At 44.7% G+C, this 18,257-nt stretch overlaps 1 protein-coding gene across 1 annotated transcript in view; it reads left to right on the top strand.

Moving 5' to 3' along the window:
* The first annotated feature begins 6,901 nt into the window (after positions 1 to 6,901).
* The window catches only part of LOC141915687 (pantothenate kinase 1-like), a 37,110-nt gene continuing 25,754 nt past the window's right edge, over positions 6,902 to 18,257 (top strand). Inside the window, exon 1 of the mRNA XM_074807471.1 lies at positions 6,902 to 7,154. Within this exon, the coding sequence (XP_074663572.1) occupies positions 6,902 to 7,154 (253 nt within the window). The remainder of the gene's footprint in view (positions 7,155 to 18,257) is intronic.

Genomic DNA, 18,257 nt, shown 5'->3' with positions numbered 1-18,257 from the left:
ACGTGGAGTAAATGGGTTGCGTTGATAACACAACGGGCTCGAATAGGGAACCGCGACCCCCCAGGATTAGTGGAAATGATCATGAACTGGCCAGAGAGCAAGGATGCTGGGATGTCACCAGAACAAGAGGTGAAACGTGCTGAGGAGGCCCCACCATATAACGAGCTGCCAGAGGAAGAAAAACAATATGCCCTGTTCACTGATGGGTCTTGTCGCATTGTGGGAAAACATCGACGATGGAAGGCTGCAGTGTGGCATCCCACACAAGAAACCACTGAAGCTGTTGAGGGACAAGGGGAATCGAGCCAGTTCGCAGAGGTGAAAGCCATCCAATTGGCTTTGGAGATTGCTGAGCGAGAAAAGTGGCCGAGGCTCTATATCTACACTGACTCGTGGGTGATGACAAGTGCCCTGTGGATGTGGTTGCAGCAATGGAAACAGAGCAACTGGCAACGCAAGGGCAAACCCATCTGGGCCGCTGAAGTATGGCAGGACATTGCAGCCCGGGTGGAGAACCTCGTTGTGAAGGTGCGCCATGTGGACGCCCATATACCCAAGAGTCGAGCCACTGATGAACATCAGCATAACCAGCAGGCAGACCAAGCTGCTAAGATTGAGGTGGCTCAGGTGGACTTGGACTGGCAGCGTAAAGGTGAACTGTTCATAGCCCGGTGGGCCCATGAGACCTCGGGCCACCAAGGCAGAGATGCAACATATAGGTGGGCTCGAGATCGAGGGGTGGACCTCACCATTGACACCATCGCAGAGATCATCCACGGATGTGAGATATGTGCTGCAATCAAACAAGCCAAACGGGTGAAGCCCCAGCAGAATGAAGATCGATGGATTAAATATAAATATGGAGAGGCCTGGCAGATCGACTACATCACACTGCCACAGACCCGCCGAGGCAAGCGCCACGTGCTCACAATGGTGGAAGCAACCACTGGGTGGCTCGAAACTTATCCAGTGTCCCACGCCACCGCCCGAAACACCATCCTGGGCCTTGAAGAGCGAGTCCTGTGGCGACACGGCACCCCAGAGAGGATTGAGTCGGACAACGGGACTCACTTCCGAAATAACCTCATAGATGCCTGGGCAGAAGAACACGGCATCGAGTGGGTCTACCACATCCCCTACCACGCACCAGCCTCCGGGAAGATCGAGCGCTACAATGGACTGTTAAAAACTACATTGAGAGCAATGGGGGGTGGAACCTTCAAACACTGGGACACACATCTGACAAAGGCCACTTGGTTAGTGAACACAAGAGGATCTGCCAATCGAGCTGGCCCGGCTCAGTCAAAACTTCCACGTGTTGTGGACGGGGATAGAGTCCCTGTGGTGCGCATGAGGGACCTGCTGGGAAAAATGGTCTGGGTTAGTCCTGCACCGGGAAAAGGCAAACCCCTCCACGGGATTGTTTTTGCTCAAGGACCTGGGTGCACCTGGTGGGTGATGCAGAAGGACGGAGAGGTCCGATGCGTGCCACAAGGGGACTTGATTGTGGGTGAAAACACACCGTGAGTTATACTGTGCTTTTGTTAATTTTTCTTTGTCAATGCTCATTGCTAAGTGGCAGCTGGATGTGACGCACATGGTATAGAATAAAGGGGTGGATTATGTCCTGGTTTAACCAGGATAGGGTTAAGTTTCCCCAGCAGTGGGGGGGAGCTCTAGCCGGGTTATTCAGATACCATGCGGACGTCACATCCTGGCAGGTCACATTTTTCCTGGCGCGGAGCGCGGTGCACTCGTGGTTTTGTACATCGTGCTTCAAACTGCTGTATTTGGTAGCTATTTTGCTCTGTTCATTGCTATCACTATTACTGTTACTGTTATTGTTGTTGTTTGTTGTGTTGCTATTGCACTGTTGTATTAAACCTTTCCTTATTTCAGTCTCGGGGCTTTGTATTTCACTCCCTTTGTGGGGGAGGGGCAGCGGCCGCGTGGTCTCAGACCCCGGCAGGGGCTAAACCAGCACAGAATTCTACACAGTTTTAGAACTGTTCTGTCCCGTTTGATTTACACATTTATCATATGTCATTATATAGTTATGTTTGACTGTTAGTCTTCTAGTCCTGCAATTTAAAGGGAGAAAGAGCATTAAAACATATTTCAAACAGGTGTCTACCTAAGGCTAGTTGTTTTTAGTACGTTTTTTTCCCAGTTCTGAAAAGAAATTAGGAAGAAATACTGAACTCCTAGATGTGGTTCTTTCCTTTTGATACGTGTGATATGTGAATATACCTAAGCCAACAGTATCTGATTTTTTGCAAGGAATGCTATTAATATTTTCATGTTACTTTATTAAGCTGTACTGTATTTGCTTTATTTTCAAAGGGAAAAAAATGAATAAGAACTAGTATGACTTTCCTGTAATATAGAAACAGGGTAAACATAGAATAGAAATGTAAACAGAAATGGCAGAGTGCCAGCAACCCCTTGAACATAAATCTGCCAGCAGCTGTGCCAGAAGTCTGTTTCATTACACTCTTGGCATTGGTTAATAGAGTTTGTGTAAATTGAGAAGATGTGTACATGCTCCTCATTGCTACTTCTCTCCAAAATACAACCAAAGCTTTGTATCTGCATGGCTTTGAATTAGAATAACACCACTGGTGCTCTGTAAGATTTTTTTTTTTGGTTCTTGGGTAATGAATTTACCTGTGGACTGCACCTGTTTGGTGCTTATTTTAGCTTAGTCTCAGACCAGGGACATAGGAGGTCCACAGAATGAGGGAGGACGAGCCTAAAAATTTCAGGCCAGGTTGCCTGTGATAACATGCCTGAAAGGGTGTTTTGGTTTGGTTTGGGTTTTGGGGTTTTTTTTCAGTTCCATTGGTTTTGAAACTGTAAGGGCTGGAGCACAGCATATTTGATCCTGTGGCAGAGTATCTTAACCCCAGGGTAGTCATTAGTTTGCTGAAGCTGACTTGTAGAGTTAGAGAATTGCAGCCTGGCTCTCTGTGTTTATAAACAAATAAATAGAGGTGACAAAAAGCTGGGAGTCTGAAGTGCAGGCGGGGATGGAATAATCCAGGAAGTGTTTGCTGTGCAAATGTGTAATATGCAGTGAGTCAGTGTAGCAGACTTGTTCACTGTTCTGAGTCCATTTGTGTCCTGGATTTCTTCAGCGTACTATGTTTTTGTAGTCCTTTTCCCACCAGATTGCTAGTTTACAGTGAAATATATAGGAAAATATTTTAAAATATGCAAGTAGTTTCCACCTACTCCTGTTCAGAAAAGAAAACAGGAATCCTGAATAAACGTTAATATTGAAAGAACTGTAAGCATCCTCAATTTTGTTTGCCAATATTGCATCTCTACCTGGATTGTTGTCTTGCAGGTTAGACTGAAAACTGAAGTGGCTCACATGGTTTATTTATAAAGTTAGGATAAAAAGAAGAGGAAAACTTCACTTTGGTTGCACCAAAGGGTTAGAAATTCAACCTGTAATACATGCCATGACTTCATTGACGGGTATTGTAGTTCTACCTAGTTCTTGATTTGCAACAACTTATATATATATAAAATATACAGAAATTAATATAAAGGGATGTAGAGTAGACAGTAATATACTGAATGTGTATCTGTGGTATAAAGGCAAGAGAGTGCAGTACCTCTTAAAAACAATACCTGCTTTCAGCCAGTTGTGCTGTGATGCATCATCTCATAAATAGTATGGATAAAAAACCAGCAGACAGCAGGTCTGGAGCCAATGGCTCAACTGTGAGAGTAGCAGGATAGTTTATTTCTGCTTTTTGTCCTGTTTTGAAGAGGTGACATTATCACTTCCATCATATTTCTTCTGGATTGTGTTTTCTAAGACATTCCAGATTTTCAAACACTAAGTATAATGTGAGACCTTCACATCACCAATTTAGCTCCAGTGCAGAATATGAGAAGAGCACAGGCTGCCTGCATCAGGAGTGAGTTCATGAAAAGCTGTACTGTGGTTCTACCTGTGGCTCACAGCTGATGCAGAATAGGGTGAACAATTCATCTGCTCCCAGTTTCAACCTTATTAATGCAAAAGGCTCAGGTCTTTTTGCCCTGAATGCCAAATGGATTGCACTGTAGTTTGCTTGTGCCCAGAACAAGCAATGCTATATACACCTGAGAACATGAGATTACTTCATTTTAAACCCTTACAGATGATCCCGTAATACATCAAACACTCTAGTTTTATTCCCGTTGTCTTATTTTACATTGCAGAAGAGCTGAAGAATTCTGAAATCAGAACTGAAGAGGGTATGTAAAACCTTTCATTCCAAAATTCAACAAGTGTAAACAAAAATTATATGTAAAAGGTGATACTTTGCAGTGCAGAAATCAGTTCATGTGATATTCGCCAGTACAAGAGTCTGAAACTGTTTTGATAAAGCAGCACCTTGGTCTGAAACTTGATATTTCCACAACAATACAAAATGTTAGGAAAGTGTTTTCTTCCATTCGTGCTGGAGAGCTTACAAGATCAGGGAAACTTGCTCACTTAGAAGTGAATCTGTCCTTGTACATAAAACCTGTCAACTGATTTGGACCGTCTTTAATGTTGCTCTGTTTCTTATTTTCTCCAGCATTATTTGATGTGACATTTGTTGTTGTTATGTGCCATTGGTCTACACTGCCCCTGAACTTTTCAGTGACCTGAGCATAATTGTGCAATATTTACAGCAAAATATTAGGGAAATATTTAATTAGAAATAAAAGATTGGAAAGAACCTCAGTAAGGTGTCTAGGCCATGCCTTTTCCTTGCTTTAAGTCAGGATCAGCTCGACCTAGACTGTTCCTCACAGATGTTTAATTTTTCCTAAAAATTTGCAGCAATGGACAGTTGAGTCTTCCGGTGCAGTCTAATGCTTGTCTAACTTCATTCTAGGAAATGCCTGAAGTCTAAAGTGAATTTCCCTTACTGCAGTTACTGCTTAGGAATTCCTTCTAGTTTCTCAGCAACTGTGATATATCTCCTTTGCTGTTAGCTGTTCCAGATTTGAATATCTCTTCAAATCTTTCATTTCCTAGACTAAAACTTGATGTTTTCATTTAATCCTTTGTTAGTTATTCCAGAAGTTTACTGCCTGAAATTGAGCACAGCACTTGAAACAGGTACTGTATTCCATTGCAGAGCCAGTGGGCTGCTATCCTACCACGAGGGAATGTAAGCGTGCAGTTAAAGGTGACTTCTTTTTGTTGCACTAAGGTAAAAAGTTGCCACCCTTCAGCTGAGATACAGTAACTGCCTATCTGTCTGCTCTGCAGTTGCAGAGAAAAACAGATTTGCAGGAATGATCCCCTGTTCTGCATCGGGTGGGTTGGTTGTGGAGTCAGTTTCTGTGTCAGGCATAGAGAAAGGGGCAACCGTTACCAGCTGGGGACAGAGCAGCAAGGATTCCTCATGCCCTGAGAGGTCTGAATTAACAAGGAAAGTTCGCAAAGCGTAACCAGCCAGCTGCCTAGAACTGCTAACAAGTTCTGCCAGTCAAGGCAGCAGCCGCCTTGTGTTTAGTTTAAACATAATTCAGTAAGTTAGGGAGTTCTCAAAGAATTTCACAGGTTTGGAAGCACTACAGCTCCTTCTAGCAGTAAACATACATAGCATGCTTGCCTTCCTGCCCTCTTCAGGGCAATCGCGTTTGGGCTAGCAATTACAACAGTTGCTTATGCATTAGGATATGAGGAAAAGGAAAATTTGGAGTGTTTTAATCATCAGAACACTAGTTACTGGTTTTTAGGGAGAAAATTCTACTTGTTCTTTGTTCTCAAACGTGCTTTCTTCGTTTCCCCAGCTTCATGCGCCTGTTTTTCTGTGGCTTGCTCCCAGTTACCTAAATATAATGTTGTGTCCCTAGCCCAGAAGGGGAGAGAATGTCACATTACCTCTTAGGAAGCAGTTGCTTAATACAATGTCCCTTTCTGGAGGCAATTAGAATAGCTCTTCATTCTTTGTAGGTGTTTTACAGGGGAGGGCCTGTGTCCTGTACTAATTTTAGGTGTAAGGAGGAGAGACGATGTGACCTGGTTTTAGTTTAAGAACAATCATCCATGTAGGGACTGGCAGTTTGTGTGAAGAAATGACCTTCATGTGCAGGGCCAGAATTCAATTACCGCTTCTTTTCAAGTACACGCATGGCACCGCAGCACAGCTCACCCGGTTTTATGTCCACTTGATATTTAATATATTTCATTCAGAAAATGGTGTTTTTACACTTGGCTGTCTCAAGGGTCAGAGAGTAAATCAGTGTCACAGGATTACCAGTGCTGCACAGGGAAAGCCAAGATACTAAAAAAGCACGAGGTCAGACGCATTCAAGGTCACACTAGCCCCACTAAGCTGTTGAGGAAACAACGTGACTACACAGACAAAAACTTGAACGTTGATGCTGATGCCCAAGTAACTTTTTGTGCGGGGTACAAGGCACACCTGGGTCACAGAGGCCTCGGGGACGCGGACACCCGAGTCACAGGAGCGTGCGGGTGGGTGCCCTGAAGCGAAAATGACCCCGCAGCCGGTTACCGGGGCGGGCCTGCCCGGTGCGCTCCAGCCGGCAGGGCCAGGGGTGCCGGCTGCCCGGGGGACCGTGCGAGTGGGGGCCGCCCCGCGCCCCCCGCCCCAGCGCGCTCCCGGAGCCCCGCAGGTGCCGGCGGCGGCCGGGAACGCGCACGTTAGCCGGGCGTTGGGGGGGGGGGGGGTCGCCGCCGTGTCCCCGGCGGAGGACGGCGGCCGCCCCTCTGCAGCGCGCTGCGGGCAGGACGCCTGCGCCGTGCGCTGCCGGCGGCGGAGGGCGGGCGCCGCATCCCCAGCGCTCGGAGCTGCGGGCACGGGCGCCGGCACGAGCGGAGGCTCCACCGCGCCCAGCCGGAGCTGAGCCGGGAGACAAAGGGGAGAGGTCTGCCGCCATGGGGGAGCCGCTCCGTGCCCAGCCCGCCGCCCCGGCGGGGCCGCCATCGCCCGCCGCCTCCTGCTCGCTGCTCGGCGGGCTGCTGCAGAACGGCTTCCACCCCCCGAGCCAGCCGCTGAGCCACGGCGGCTGCGAGGAGGCGCCGCACCCGCTGCTGCTCCGCCCGGAGCTGCCGCCGCTCAGCCACGGCTCCGCGGCCAAGAAATGCCGGCTGCGCCGGAGGGTGGACTCGGGCCGGCGGCACAGGCCACGTAAGTGACGAGCGCGGCGGGCTCAGCGCGGCAGCACTGCGGGGCGGCCCCCTCCGTGCGGCGCTGCCGCGGCCCGGCCGGGCCGGCGTCGCCATCGGCCCCGCTGTCAGGCGGCCGCGGGTCCTGCCCTGCAGATCGCCGCCCGGCCGGGGCTGGCGGCCACCCGGCTCCCGCGCCGCGGGCGTTCCCCCCCGCCGGTGGCGGCCCGGGCGGGCGGAGCGAGGGCCCCCGGTGCCGGCCAATGCGGCGGCGGCGCCCGGGCACAGCCCCGCTGCCGCGTGGGCCGGGCCCGCCCTGCGCCAATGGGGCGGCGGCGGGCGGGGAGCGGCGGCCCGGCACAAACGCGGGCGGGCGGCGGGCGGCATCTTCGTGCCGTGCTGTGCCGTGTCCCGCGTCGGGCGGCGCCCAGGGTCCTGCCGGCCTCCGCCGCCTCCTGGACGCGCCCATGAAGCTCATAGAGCCCAAGCAGCGCTGTGAGTAGCGCCTGGGCGGGCGGGGGTCGGCCTGGGTGCCGCTGTGCGGCGGGAGGGCGCAGCGGTCTTGGTACATGCGCCTTCTCCTTCCCCAGAGGCTGGCAGAATTAAGAAAAAAGTAGACCTGGGAGCTGAGTGCAAATCATTCGGACTGAGGCGGGGGGGGGGGGGGGGGGGAGTATATTGCAAGCACGATAAATTTGTAATACACTCCTTACGGTCATTGCTTGTGGCTTTGGTTGGTTTGGGAGATGTTCATGAACTGGCTGCTCATGTTTTGTTGCAAGGCTGTGAGTCTCAGACATCCATATTTGTAATGTACTTAATTGTATAAAGTTTGTTGATTAATGGTATGTTTTACTTACTTGATTACAGCTAACTTCTTACATTTAGGTATGGAGCTATTCAATAATTTCATGGTGAAACTCTACAAGTAAAGCAATCCCATGGAATTGGAGTACTCTGTTTCTTTACAGTCTCACTTTGCTAGCCCTTCAAATAAAGCAAACGAATGTTTTCTTCTTTGTTAAAAGTTCAGCATGTTCCAAAAGGGTAATCAAGGATAGTCAGGATCGCAGCTACCTGCTGCCAAAACTTAAAGATGTTTCTTACTCAGTAGGAAGTAGTGTGCATTCAGCTAGTCTGGATTACTACTTTTTTCTTTCTTTTGAAATGAATACTTAAAAAACTTTTCTGTATAAGTCAGAAGAATAGTCAGAAGGAGCCTTGAAGAGCTGCAGCTTTCACAGGGCTACTTATTAGCCAGTGCCTTCTCTGGCGTTTTTAAATGTTTTTGCTGAGCTACACATGCTATTTTACCTTAGAATGTTCTCAGTATTGATTAATCATACATAGTATTTGTAGATATTTAATTTAGTCTTCTACCAAATTTAGCGTATTGGTGACAAAATCATTCTCTGTCACAAACTGGTTTTGTAGTCTTTGTCTAGCTTCACACTTTCATTCAGGAACAAAAACTGCAGAACTTGGACTAACTTATGTTTTGATTTGGTGTAACTAAGAAGGGTCAGCACTTGCATATCAAACTCTTCATAATGTTAAAGACTATTTTGAAACAAAGAACAAGGCTTTTATGTATTCATATAATCACTTGAATAAGAAAGAATGGGGAATTTGGTATTTCCCTCATGTTACTGAAAAACTCGGAATAAAACTTATCAATGCCAATTTGATGCAGATAAGCAGACGCTTCTTTATTAACGGCCGGGTGCGCGGGTGAATCCTTTCACCAACGACGCACACCATGCACCAAAATCATACACCTTATATAGAACTCATTCATACATATTCATTATGTATTCATGCATAAACATAACAATTCCTGGAAATCATTATCATACTCTCCTCCTATTTCCGATTCTGCGCCGTAGAGTCCAGAAACACCTGGAAATGGGTCTGGGGTGTAATGTGAGTCGGTGGGTAATGAGTCGGTGGTCGCGATCTCCCCCTGTCGGAGTTACCTATTGCCTGAGGACACTGTTTCTTGGCTTAAACTTATATGTTGCTTCAGCCGATTTCCCCATTTTCCCATTAATTTGGATTCTGACATCTCTCTGCATTCTTTCAGGTTATTAAATACCTTATAAGTAAAATTATCTTGAATCTTAAGCCTGTTATCTATATTTCTAAATGTTCCTACTGGGTGATTCTGACCAATTCTTTCGGCCTTGGTACAGGGCTGTACAGGGGGGTTCAAAGTAGCCTCGGTTCCTGTATAGAGTGCAAATGCAGCATAGGATTTTTACTAAATATCTCCTATAATTCTATATTCCTATTAAAATTAAACCAATTAATACTAATCTATATTAAATCGATAACATGTCAAATCAGTAACACTCACATCTTGAGGGCAAAAAAGAGCCCATCAATGTAAAGAGCATAGGTGACTGCTGTATTGCCCAAGACGTATGACAACCGAGTCTTCAGTTGTGGGGTTTTAATAACGTGAGGCTTTAAGGAAAACAGCAGGTGAGGGAAGCACTTTGTAGAACTATTTTGGGGGCAATGTCTTTGAGTGAAAGGCATGAATTCTTGCTGATCTTATACTTCTTGATTTATATGGTTAATTTTGTACAAGAATAATTTGCAATTTAATATTAGCCTTGCAGGAAAATATGATAGCATGTTGTCACCAGCTTAAAAAATTCAATAAATTGAATTCTATGCTACTCCACTATATCCATCTCTAGTGAATACTATACAGTCCTGTTTTACTGGGTTTTGTATTTAATCCTGGCCTTTGCAGATGTTTGTTCTGTGCTTAAGGACACATTGCAAAATGAAGTGCCGTTGCCACGTGGCATGTAAGACTTCAGTATTGATTGTGGGGTTTGCTTTGCGTAGTAGAAAAGATAATGAGATAATTGGCGTTTCCCAATATTTCAAGAAATGAAAGTTATCTTTCTGTAGTGATTATTCTTTTAAATCCATATAAAGCATGTTTTCTTGATTGCTTTTGCTTTCTGCCAAAGTGACATAGAGTTCTATATTCCCAAGTCTTTTTCCCCTCTGAGAAGGGAAGATTCCCTGTGAAACCAGTGTGCTTTGCTGATTAGCCTGTGGTGAGAGAGGATCTGGGGACTAACTTATCTTCCTTTTGACTCGCCTTCTGCTTAGAAGGTTGTCTATGCTTTGTGTTTTTCTTAGTTGAACTAGATGAGTTGTCAGGGATGTTAGGCTTATGTCAGTTTTCTGGTTCAGAACATTAGTGCAGACCCTTTGTGAGACTAGGGTTTATGTTACCTTTCTGTGTCACAGTACAGGGTAATGAATACAGGTAAGTATCTGTTGTGATGCCTTGTGCTGTGAAGCACTCCAGAAGAGAATAAAATACTTAAAGGGTGTGAATTCTGCAAATTTCAAAAGCTTGCTGAAGTGTCATGTTGTTCTGTTTAAATGTGATCTTTGAACAGAAGAAAGAAAAAGAGCCGTTAAGTGCCCTCATCAATCCCTGTGAAACAGCATTGTAACCAAGTAAGGACAAAGATTTCAGCATGTCAGTTAACTAGACTGGTGCTTCACAGCATTATTCTACATCAGAGGTAGGGGAGAAGCCAGCTGGATATTTTAATTCTATTGCTTTTCTTAAGATAAAGCTTTGGGCTCTCTATTCAAATCAGCATCTTACATCTCACTCCAAGTCAGCTCGTAATTGTTAGGGGTCAGGGAATGTGTATTTTGAGACATTGTGACCATTTAACCATGGCAGTTATAATGCATATTAGTTGTAATTTCTGAACACTTCGAGTTGTGACTTCACAGTAAAGAAGCCTTTAGGCCAATATTTAGGTTGTTATACCTGTGATGTTTGGCTGCAGCATGATTATGTAGTACTACGTAAAGTCAGGTGGAAACTGGCTTTTTCACTTGTGATGTTAAATATGGAATGCCATGATTATATAGTATATTTTGGTGAAGAATAGGGGAGTGAAAATGGTTTTGATCTTGATATTGTTTGACAGCGAATAAGTACATTACTGAAATTTTGTCCAAGGCATTGGAATATTTCAGTCTTTTAATCTTTAGAACTGCTTCAGGTGATATGCTGCTTAAAGTTAGTCTCGGTTGATTTTAACTTAGGTGGGTGTAAGGGTTGCCTAAGAAATAGGACTGGTCATAACAAACTATTTGGTGTGTTGTGGTCCAGCATCCTGTGAGTTAAAACTGCATGTCAACCGTACCAACAAGATAACACATTGCCAACAGGAGTGGGAAACTTAGGCAAATCACTTCCATCAGGCTGGGTGCTGTCAGATCCAAGAATGAGATTCTCAGTAGCTCACTGTTGATTTTTGTAGCTTTGTAAATTTGGCTTTTATTTGTTAGGGGTTTTCTTAGCGAATCTCTCCAGGATAGGTAATGACCAAGTCTCTCAGCGCTATCTTCAGAAATCAGTTTGTGTTAATATGACTACATATGTGTGAATAGTCACAACTGTTTAACAAACAATTCTGTGCTTTTGGGTTTGAAGTTTTTTGGTTTGGGGGGGAGGGTGTTGGGATTTTTTCATTTTCTGGTGAGGTGTTAGACGTTCAATAAACCCTTGCTGCTGAAAATGAACTGGAAGGCTTTACCTGATACATATGCATGATTTAGCTCTAGCTTTGTAAGGTTTGAAGAAACTTCCATTACTAAGCAGGGATAATTAATTTTTTAAGATATGTATTCTATTTTTGTTCAAAGGAGAACAAATGCTTCCATTTTACAGCATGTTTGGATTGCTCACAATAACTAAAATAGGAAGAAGTAATTGAAAAATACGTGTAAGCTATTATCAGCTTCTTTTGTAATATAAAGCAGCTTTCAGAAGCTGAGAGAATACTATCCCATCTTATGTGTGGCTTTTGTTTTGATTTTTTTTCTGTTCTTATCTTTGGTGCTCTCTCCCCTCTTCCAGTCCCAATTAAAACAGAAAGTTCTTAGATCATCAAAGCATCAAGCAGTGCAAATTAAATGCAGATGAAAAAATGTAAATGAAGTAATGGGATTTCATCCTATGTGTGTCCAGGAAGAAAAGCAGCTGGACCCAAGGCACTTCATTTGAGATATTTATTGTGATAGACAGTAAACTGTTTGTTCATCAAATTCCATTGAAGATACTGGGAGCTCGTGACATGTTATTCCATAAACTATGTTGGCCTAAGCTTAATCTTAACTATTACACTGTGTAACGACTAACTGACTGTAAGTGCTTATCTAAGTTGAAATGCTGAAGCAAGGACTCCTACTAGGCAAAAGACTGAAAAGAGGGAGAAAGGGAAGAAGGACAAAGGGGAGAAAGACAAAGGGGAGAAGAAGAAGAAAAAAAAAGGGGGTAGTGTCTATATTCTGTAAGATATAAACAAAGACTTTGTGAGCCACTCTCAGGAAAGTAGGAAATACGAGAAGCTGGTGACGTGAGGAAGACCCGGATGGAGCGACCCCCTAGCTGCAAAGTGCGCAGACGCAGGATACACCTCTCAGAGAGACCCGATAACGGAAGGCGGAGGATATAAAAAAGACGGACCCTCGGGAAGTGAGCGCGCGCCGTTGGTGGAGCAGGGACTCCCCGGCCGCCCAGCGCTGTTTTGCTTATTGCCGCTTGCTAAAATAAATAATTGAAATTTAATTTGTCCTAACTTGCATCATTTTGGCAAGATAGTCTATAACAAAATTGGTGCCGTGACTCGGATAGAGGCAATCTGGTGGGAAGCCCCATACGGGGAGGCGCGCCCCGCTGAGTTCAGCGGCCCCGGCTGAGTGCTATCACATCACGCCCTCTACCGACGAACTCCAAAACTCGGCAACAAGCAAAAAAAATACCGGTAACCCCGTAATCTTTGTGCACGAAGCCCCGGACGAAGACGCAGGGTTGCGTGAGTATAGGCCGGTTACCGTTCGGTTGGGGTTGGGTTTCCCGGAGCGTGGTGTGTGAGACGCCCAGCAGGGCGAAGCGAGTGCGGACCCCTCGGTAGTGCAGTTCCCATATCCCGCGAGGGACTGGGTCACGAAAAGGGGGAAGCGAATTGTGTGAGTGTGTGAAGGCGCTCCGGAAGATGGGACAGAAGAAAAGCAAGCCTTCTGATCCCATGGGTGATTTGGGACCCGAGGTGAGGTACCCCCAAATACCACCAGATAGCCCTTTAGGCTTGATGTTAAACCATTGGGAAGATTACCCCTCTAGGCAGGGTAAGAACAAAGCAAAAATGATTTATTATTGTATGGAAGTTTGGGGAGGGAAACAAATCAGAGGCGATCATCTCTATTGGCCTGTTTTTGGGTCCTTTGAAGAATGGGTCTGCCAAGCCCTAAACATTTATGTCAACTCAAGGGAACCCTTTAATTTAGAGGAGAGTGAATATGCACAGATATGGATAGCATCAGATACCCGAATAAATCTATATCCTCTAAAAGAAAAAGTTAAGAAAAAGAAGGTACGTGATGAGGACGAACCTCCCACCTCTCCTCCTCCTTACATACCTCCACCCCCACCTCCGGCGCCTTCACCTCCTCCGACTGCGCCGGAGGACCCAGAGAATTCAGACTCCCCACCTGAATCCCCGAAAGAACCGAGACGAATAACCCGTAGTCAAACTAGAATGGGGGGGGGTGATAGTGGCTTGTACACCCTAAGGGAGGTTGCGATGGGAGGACCCCAGCCTGGCATGGGATATGTGACTGTCCCTCTTAATTCAGGGGACGTCAGAGAATTTAAAAAAGAGATGGGGAATCTATTGGAGGATCCCTTAGGTGTGGCGGAGCGGGTGGATCAGTTTTTAGGACCAAACATCTATACCTGGGATGAAATACAAGCCATAATGGCTATACTATTCACTGTTGAAGAAAAGGATATGATCAGGAGAGCAGGAATGAGAATTTGGGATCAACAGCATCAGCAAAGTCCGGCAGCAGATGTAAAATGGCCTCTAAATCGACCTAATTGGAATAATCAAAATGAAATCGATAGAGGTCATATGCAAGACCTGAGGACGATTGTAATCCAGGGTATAAGAGAATCAGTCCCTAGAGGACAAAATATAAACAAAGCCTTTAGTGAACATCAGAAAAAGGATGAAACTCCTACTGAGTGGTTAGAGAGACTGAGGAAAAATCTTCAGCTTTACTCAGGACTAGACCCTAATACCCCAGTGGGACAGGCATTGTTAAAGACACAATTTGTGGCAAAAGCATGGATAGATATTAAAAAGAAGCTAGAAAAAATAGAAGATTGGCAGGATCGGGGGTTGGATGAATTACTGAGAGAAGCACAGAAAGTCTATGTCCGAAGGGAGGACGAGACTCAAAAGAAACATACCAGAATGATGGTAGCTGCGATAAGGGAAGGACAGAGAGTGAACAGTGCTGGGAGAAAACAAGAAGGTCAAAGAACAGGCTATAGATCAAAGGAACCGGAGAGAGAGAGAGAAAAAGGGAGTATTGTCTGCTTTTATTGCGGAAGAAAAGGTCACACAAAGAAGAGCTGCAGAAGGAGAATGATGGATGAGAGAATGTTTAAAGAAGATTAGGGGTGTCAGGGGCTCTATTTGCTGGGGACCTGAGAACGAACTGAGCCCTTGATAAAGTTAAAAGTAGGTCCTCGGCAACAGGAGGTAGAATTTTTAGTAGATTCAGGAGCGGAGAGATCTACTGTTCAATCATTGCCCCAAGGATGTAAGATTTCATCAGAAAAAGTACAAGTAGTTGGGGCGAAAGGAGAACCATTCGGAGCACCGGTAATTAAAGATGTACTCCTTGAAACAGATTCTAAAGTGGGGGTGGGATCCTTATTGTTAGTACCTGAGGCAGATTATAACCTACTGGGGAGAGATCTAATGATTGAATTAGGAATTAGTTTGGAAGTAACAGAACACAAACTTGAAATCAAACTATGCCCCCTACGGGTTGAAGATGAGACTAAAATCAACCCTGAAGTGTGGTACACTCCGGATACGGTGGGAAAATTGAATGTTGAACCTTTTATGGTAACCATCCGGGATCCTGAAGTACCGGTGAGGATTAAGCAATATCCCATACCTCTGGAGGGAAGGCAAGGATTAAAACCAGAAATTCAGAGATTAATAAAGCAGGGATTATTGGAACCCTGCATGTCCCCTTTTAATACTCCCATTTTACCTGTCAAGAAGGCGGATGGGGGATACAGATTAGTCCATGACCTAAGGGAAATTAACAAAAGGACTGTAACTAGATTCCCTGTAGTAGCTAACCCACACACTCTCTTAAGTCAATTAGGCCCGAACGACCGGTGGTACAGTGTAATAGACTTGAAGGACGCTTTCTGGGCATGTCCCTTAAAAGAGGAGTGTAGAAACTATTTTGCTTTTGAGTGGGAGGACCCAGACACCCACAGGAAAACTCAACTCCGGTGGACAGTCCTACCCCAAGGTTTCACTGAATCCCCAAACCTGTTTGGGCAAGCTTTAGAACAAATTTTGCAGGATTACCAGATAGGAGATACCCTTACCCTAGTCCAGTATATAGATGATCTTTTAATAGCAGGGGAGGATGAGGAAAGGGTTCGGGAAGAAAGCATCAAGTTGTTAAATTTCCTGAGCTTAAAGGGACTGAAAGTGTCAAAATCCAAATTACAATTTGTTGAAAAGGAAGTTAAATACCTAGAGCATCGATTAAGTCAAGGAACTAAGAAATTGGATCCAGAAAGAGTGAAAGGGATACTTTCCCTACCAAGTCCAAAAACTAAAAAACAAGTCCAGCAACTATTAGGGCTATTTGGATATTATAAGCAGTGGATCGAAGGGTATAGTGGAAAGGTAAAGTTTTTATACACCAAAATAACTAAAAATGGATTATTAAAATGGACTCAGGAAGATGATCAACGGTTAAAAGAACTAAAAACTGAATTAGTAAATGCTCCTGTTCTAAGCTTGCCCGACCTAAAAAGACCATTTTTCTTATTTGTCAACACAGAGGAAGGAACTGCATTTGGAGTATTAGCCCAGGAATGGGCAGGAAAAAAGAAACCAGTAACATATATCTCAAAATTACTGGACCCCGTAAGTCGGGGATGGCCTACGTGCCTACAAGTTGTGGTGGCAGCTGCTTTGTTAGTTGAGGAAGCGCATAAAATAACTTTTGGTAGTGAATTAAAGGTACTATCACCCCATAATATTAGAGGTGTGTTACAGCAAAAAGCAGAAAAATGGATAACCGATGCTAGACTAGTAAAATATGAGGCAATCCTCATTACGTCCCCCCACCTGACCCTTGAAACAACATCGTTACAAAATCCAGCCCAATTTTTGTATGGAGAACCTAGTCAAGATCTTTTTCATGATTGCCTCCGTAACATCGAGGAGCAGACTAAGATAAGACCAGATTTAGAAGAGGAGGAATTAGGGAAGGGAGAAAAATTATTTGTAGATGGATCCTCTCGAGTGGTAAAAGGGAAAAGAAAATCAGGGTATGCCATAATTGATGGAAAAACTTTTAAGGTGATAGAATCAGGACCCTTGAGTCCCAGCTGATCAGCACAGGCATGTGAATTATATGCAGTATTAAAGGCTTTACAATTACTAAATAGAAAAGTGGGAACTATATACACCGATTCTAGATATACCTTCAGAATAGTACATACCTTTGGGAAAATATGGGAAGAAAGAGATTTAATCAATTCTCGGAGGAAGAGCCTAGTACATCAGGAGTTAATATCACAAATTTTGCAAGCTATACGAGGGCCCAGCGAAATTGCGGTAGTACACGTAAAAGGACACCAGAGGGGGCTAAATCCTTTAGTACGGGGGAATAACCTTGCTGATCAAGAGGCAAAGAGAGCAGCGCTATCAGCACTGCACTTGGATGATCCGATAGAGGCCAGACAGCGGTGTGTTAATTGTGGAGATAATTACCTCCCCTGTTATGGTTGCTGGAAAGAATACGGAGTAAACGGTATAGAATGTGTATGTGAAAGACCAAGGTTTAAGTGGTGCTTTTTCCATGGAAAATCCTATGAACTTTTAAGTTTTACTGTTCAAGAACAAGCAAAATTAAATCAAATGGGGATTAAACAGAAAGCTAATGGAAAATGGGAACTCCCGGACGGCCGAGAAGTTCTCCCAAAACCCATAGCTACCAAAATAATGCAGCAATTCCATAAAAACACTCATTGGGGAACTCAGGCATTAGTGGATCAATTTGCAACTAAATACATGTGCATTGGGATATATGATATAGCCAAACGAGTGATAGGAAAATGTCTCGTTTGTCAAAAAGTAAATAAACATCAAATAAGAAAACGAGTATATGGGGGGCGAGAATTGGCTCATAGACCTTTTGCAAGAATACAAATAGACTTTACTGAATTACCAAAGGTGGGGAGGTATAAATACCTATTAGTAATTATAGATCATTTAACTCAATTCGTAGAAGCCTTTCCCACAGCCCGAGCCACAGCTCACACAGTAACAAGGATATTACTTGAAGAAATTATACCTCGGTATGGAGCAATAGAAGCAATAGACTCAGATAGAGGTCCACACTTTGTATCCAGAGTAGCCAGAGAGACTTTGGCTGCCCTGGGTACACAGTGGCAATACCATACTCCGTGACACCCGCAGAGCTCAGGGAAAGTTGAACGTATGAACGGAGAAATAAAAAAACAACTTACCAAACTAATGTTAGAAACTAAAATGTCATGGGTAAAGTGTCTCCCTTTAGCCTTGTTAAATATCAGAACTCAGCCCCGAACTGATGTAGGCATTTCTCCCTTTGAAATGCTATATGGGATGCCTTATGATTTAGAAATACCACCGGATCACCCCCAACTTAAAGAATTAAAGATAAAGTCCTACCTGATACAACTAATGGCAAGGAGAAAACAACTACAGACTCGGGGGATGGTAGTACAAAGGCCTCCATTGGATGTGGCCATGCATCAAATCCAACCAGGAGATAAAGTACTAATCAAATCATGGAAAGAATCTTCTTTGACCCCCCGTTGGGAAGGACCCTATGTTGCTCTTGTCACTACAGAAACTGCTGTTCGGACTGCTGAAAAAGGGTGGACACACGCAAGCCGAGTAAAGGGACCTATACAGGATCCGGCCTGGAAAGTGACCAACCCTCCTGGGGATCTACGAGTCACCCTTCGGAAAAC

Source organism: Strix aluco, chromosome 27 (genome assembly GCF_031877795.1).
Source record: "Strix aluco isolate bStrAlu1 chromosome 27, bStrAlu1.hap1, whole genome shotgun sequence".
Taxonomy (NCBI): Eukaryota; Metazoa; Chordata; class Aves; order Strigiformes; family Strigidae; genus Strix; species Strix aluco.
The sequence above is the reverse complement of the archived record's forward strand: the minus strand, read 5'-3'. Positions and strand labels throughout refer to the sequence as shown.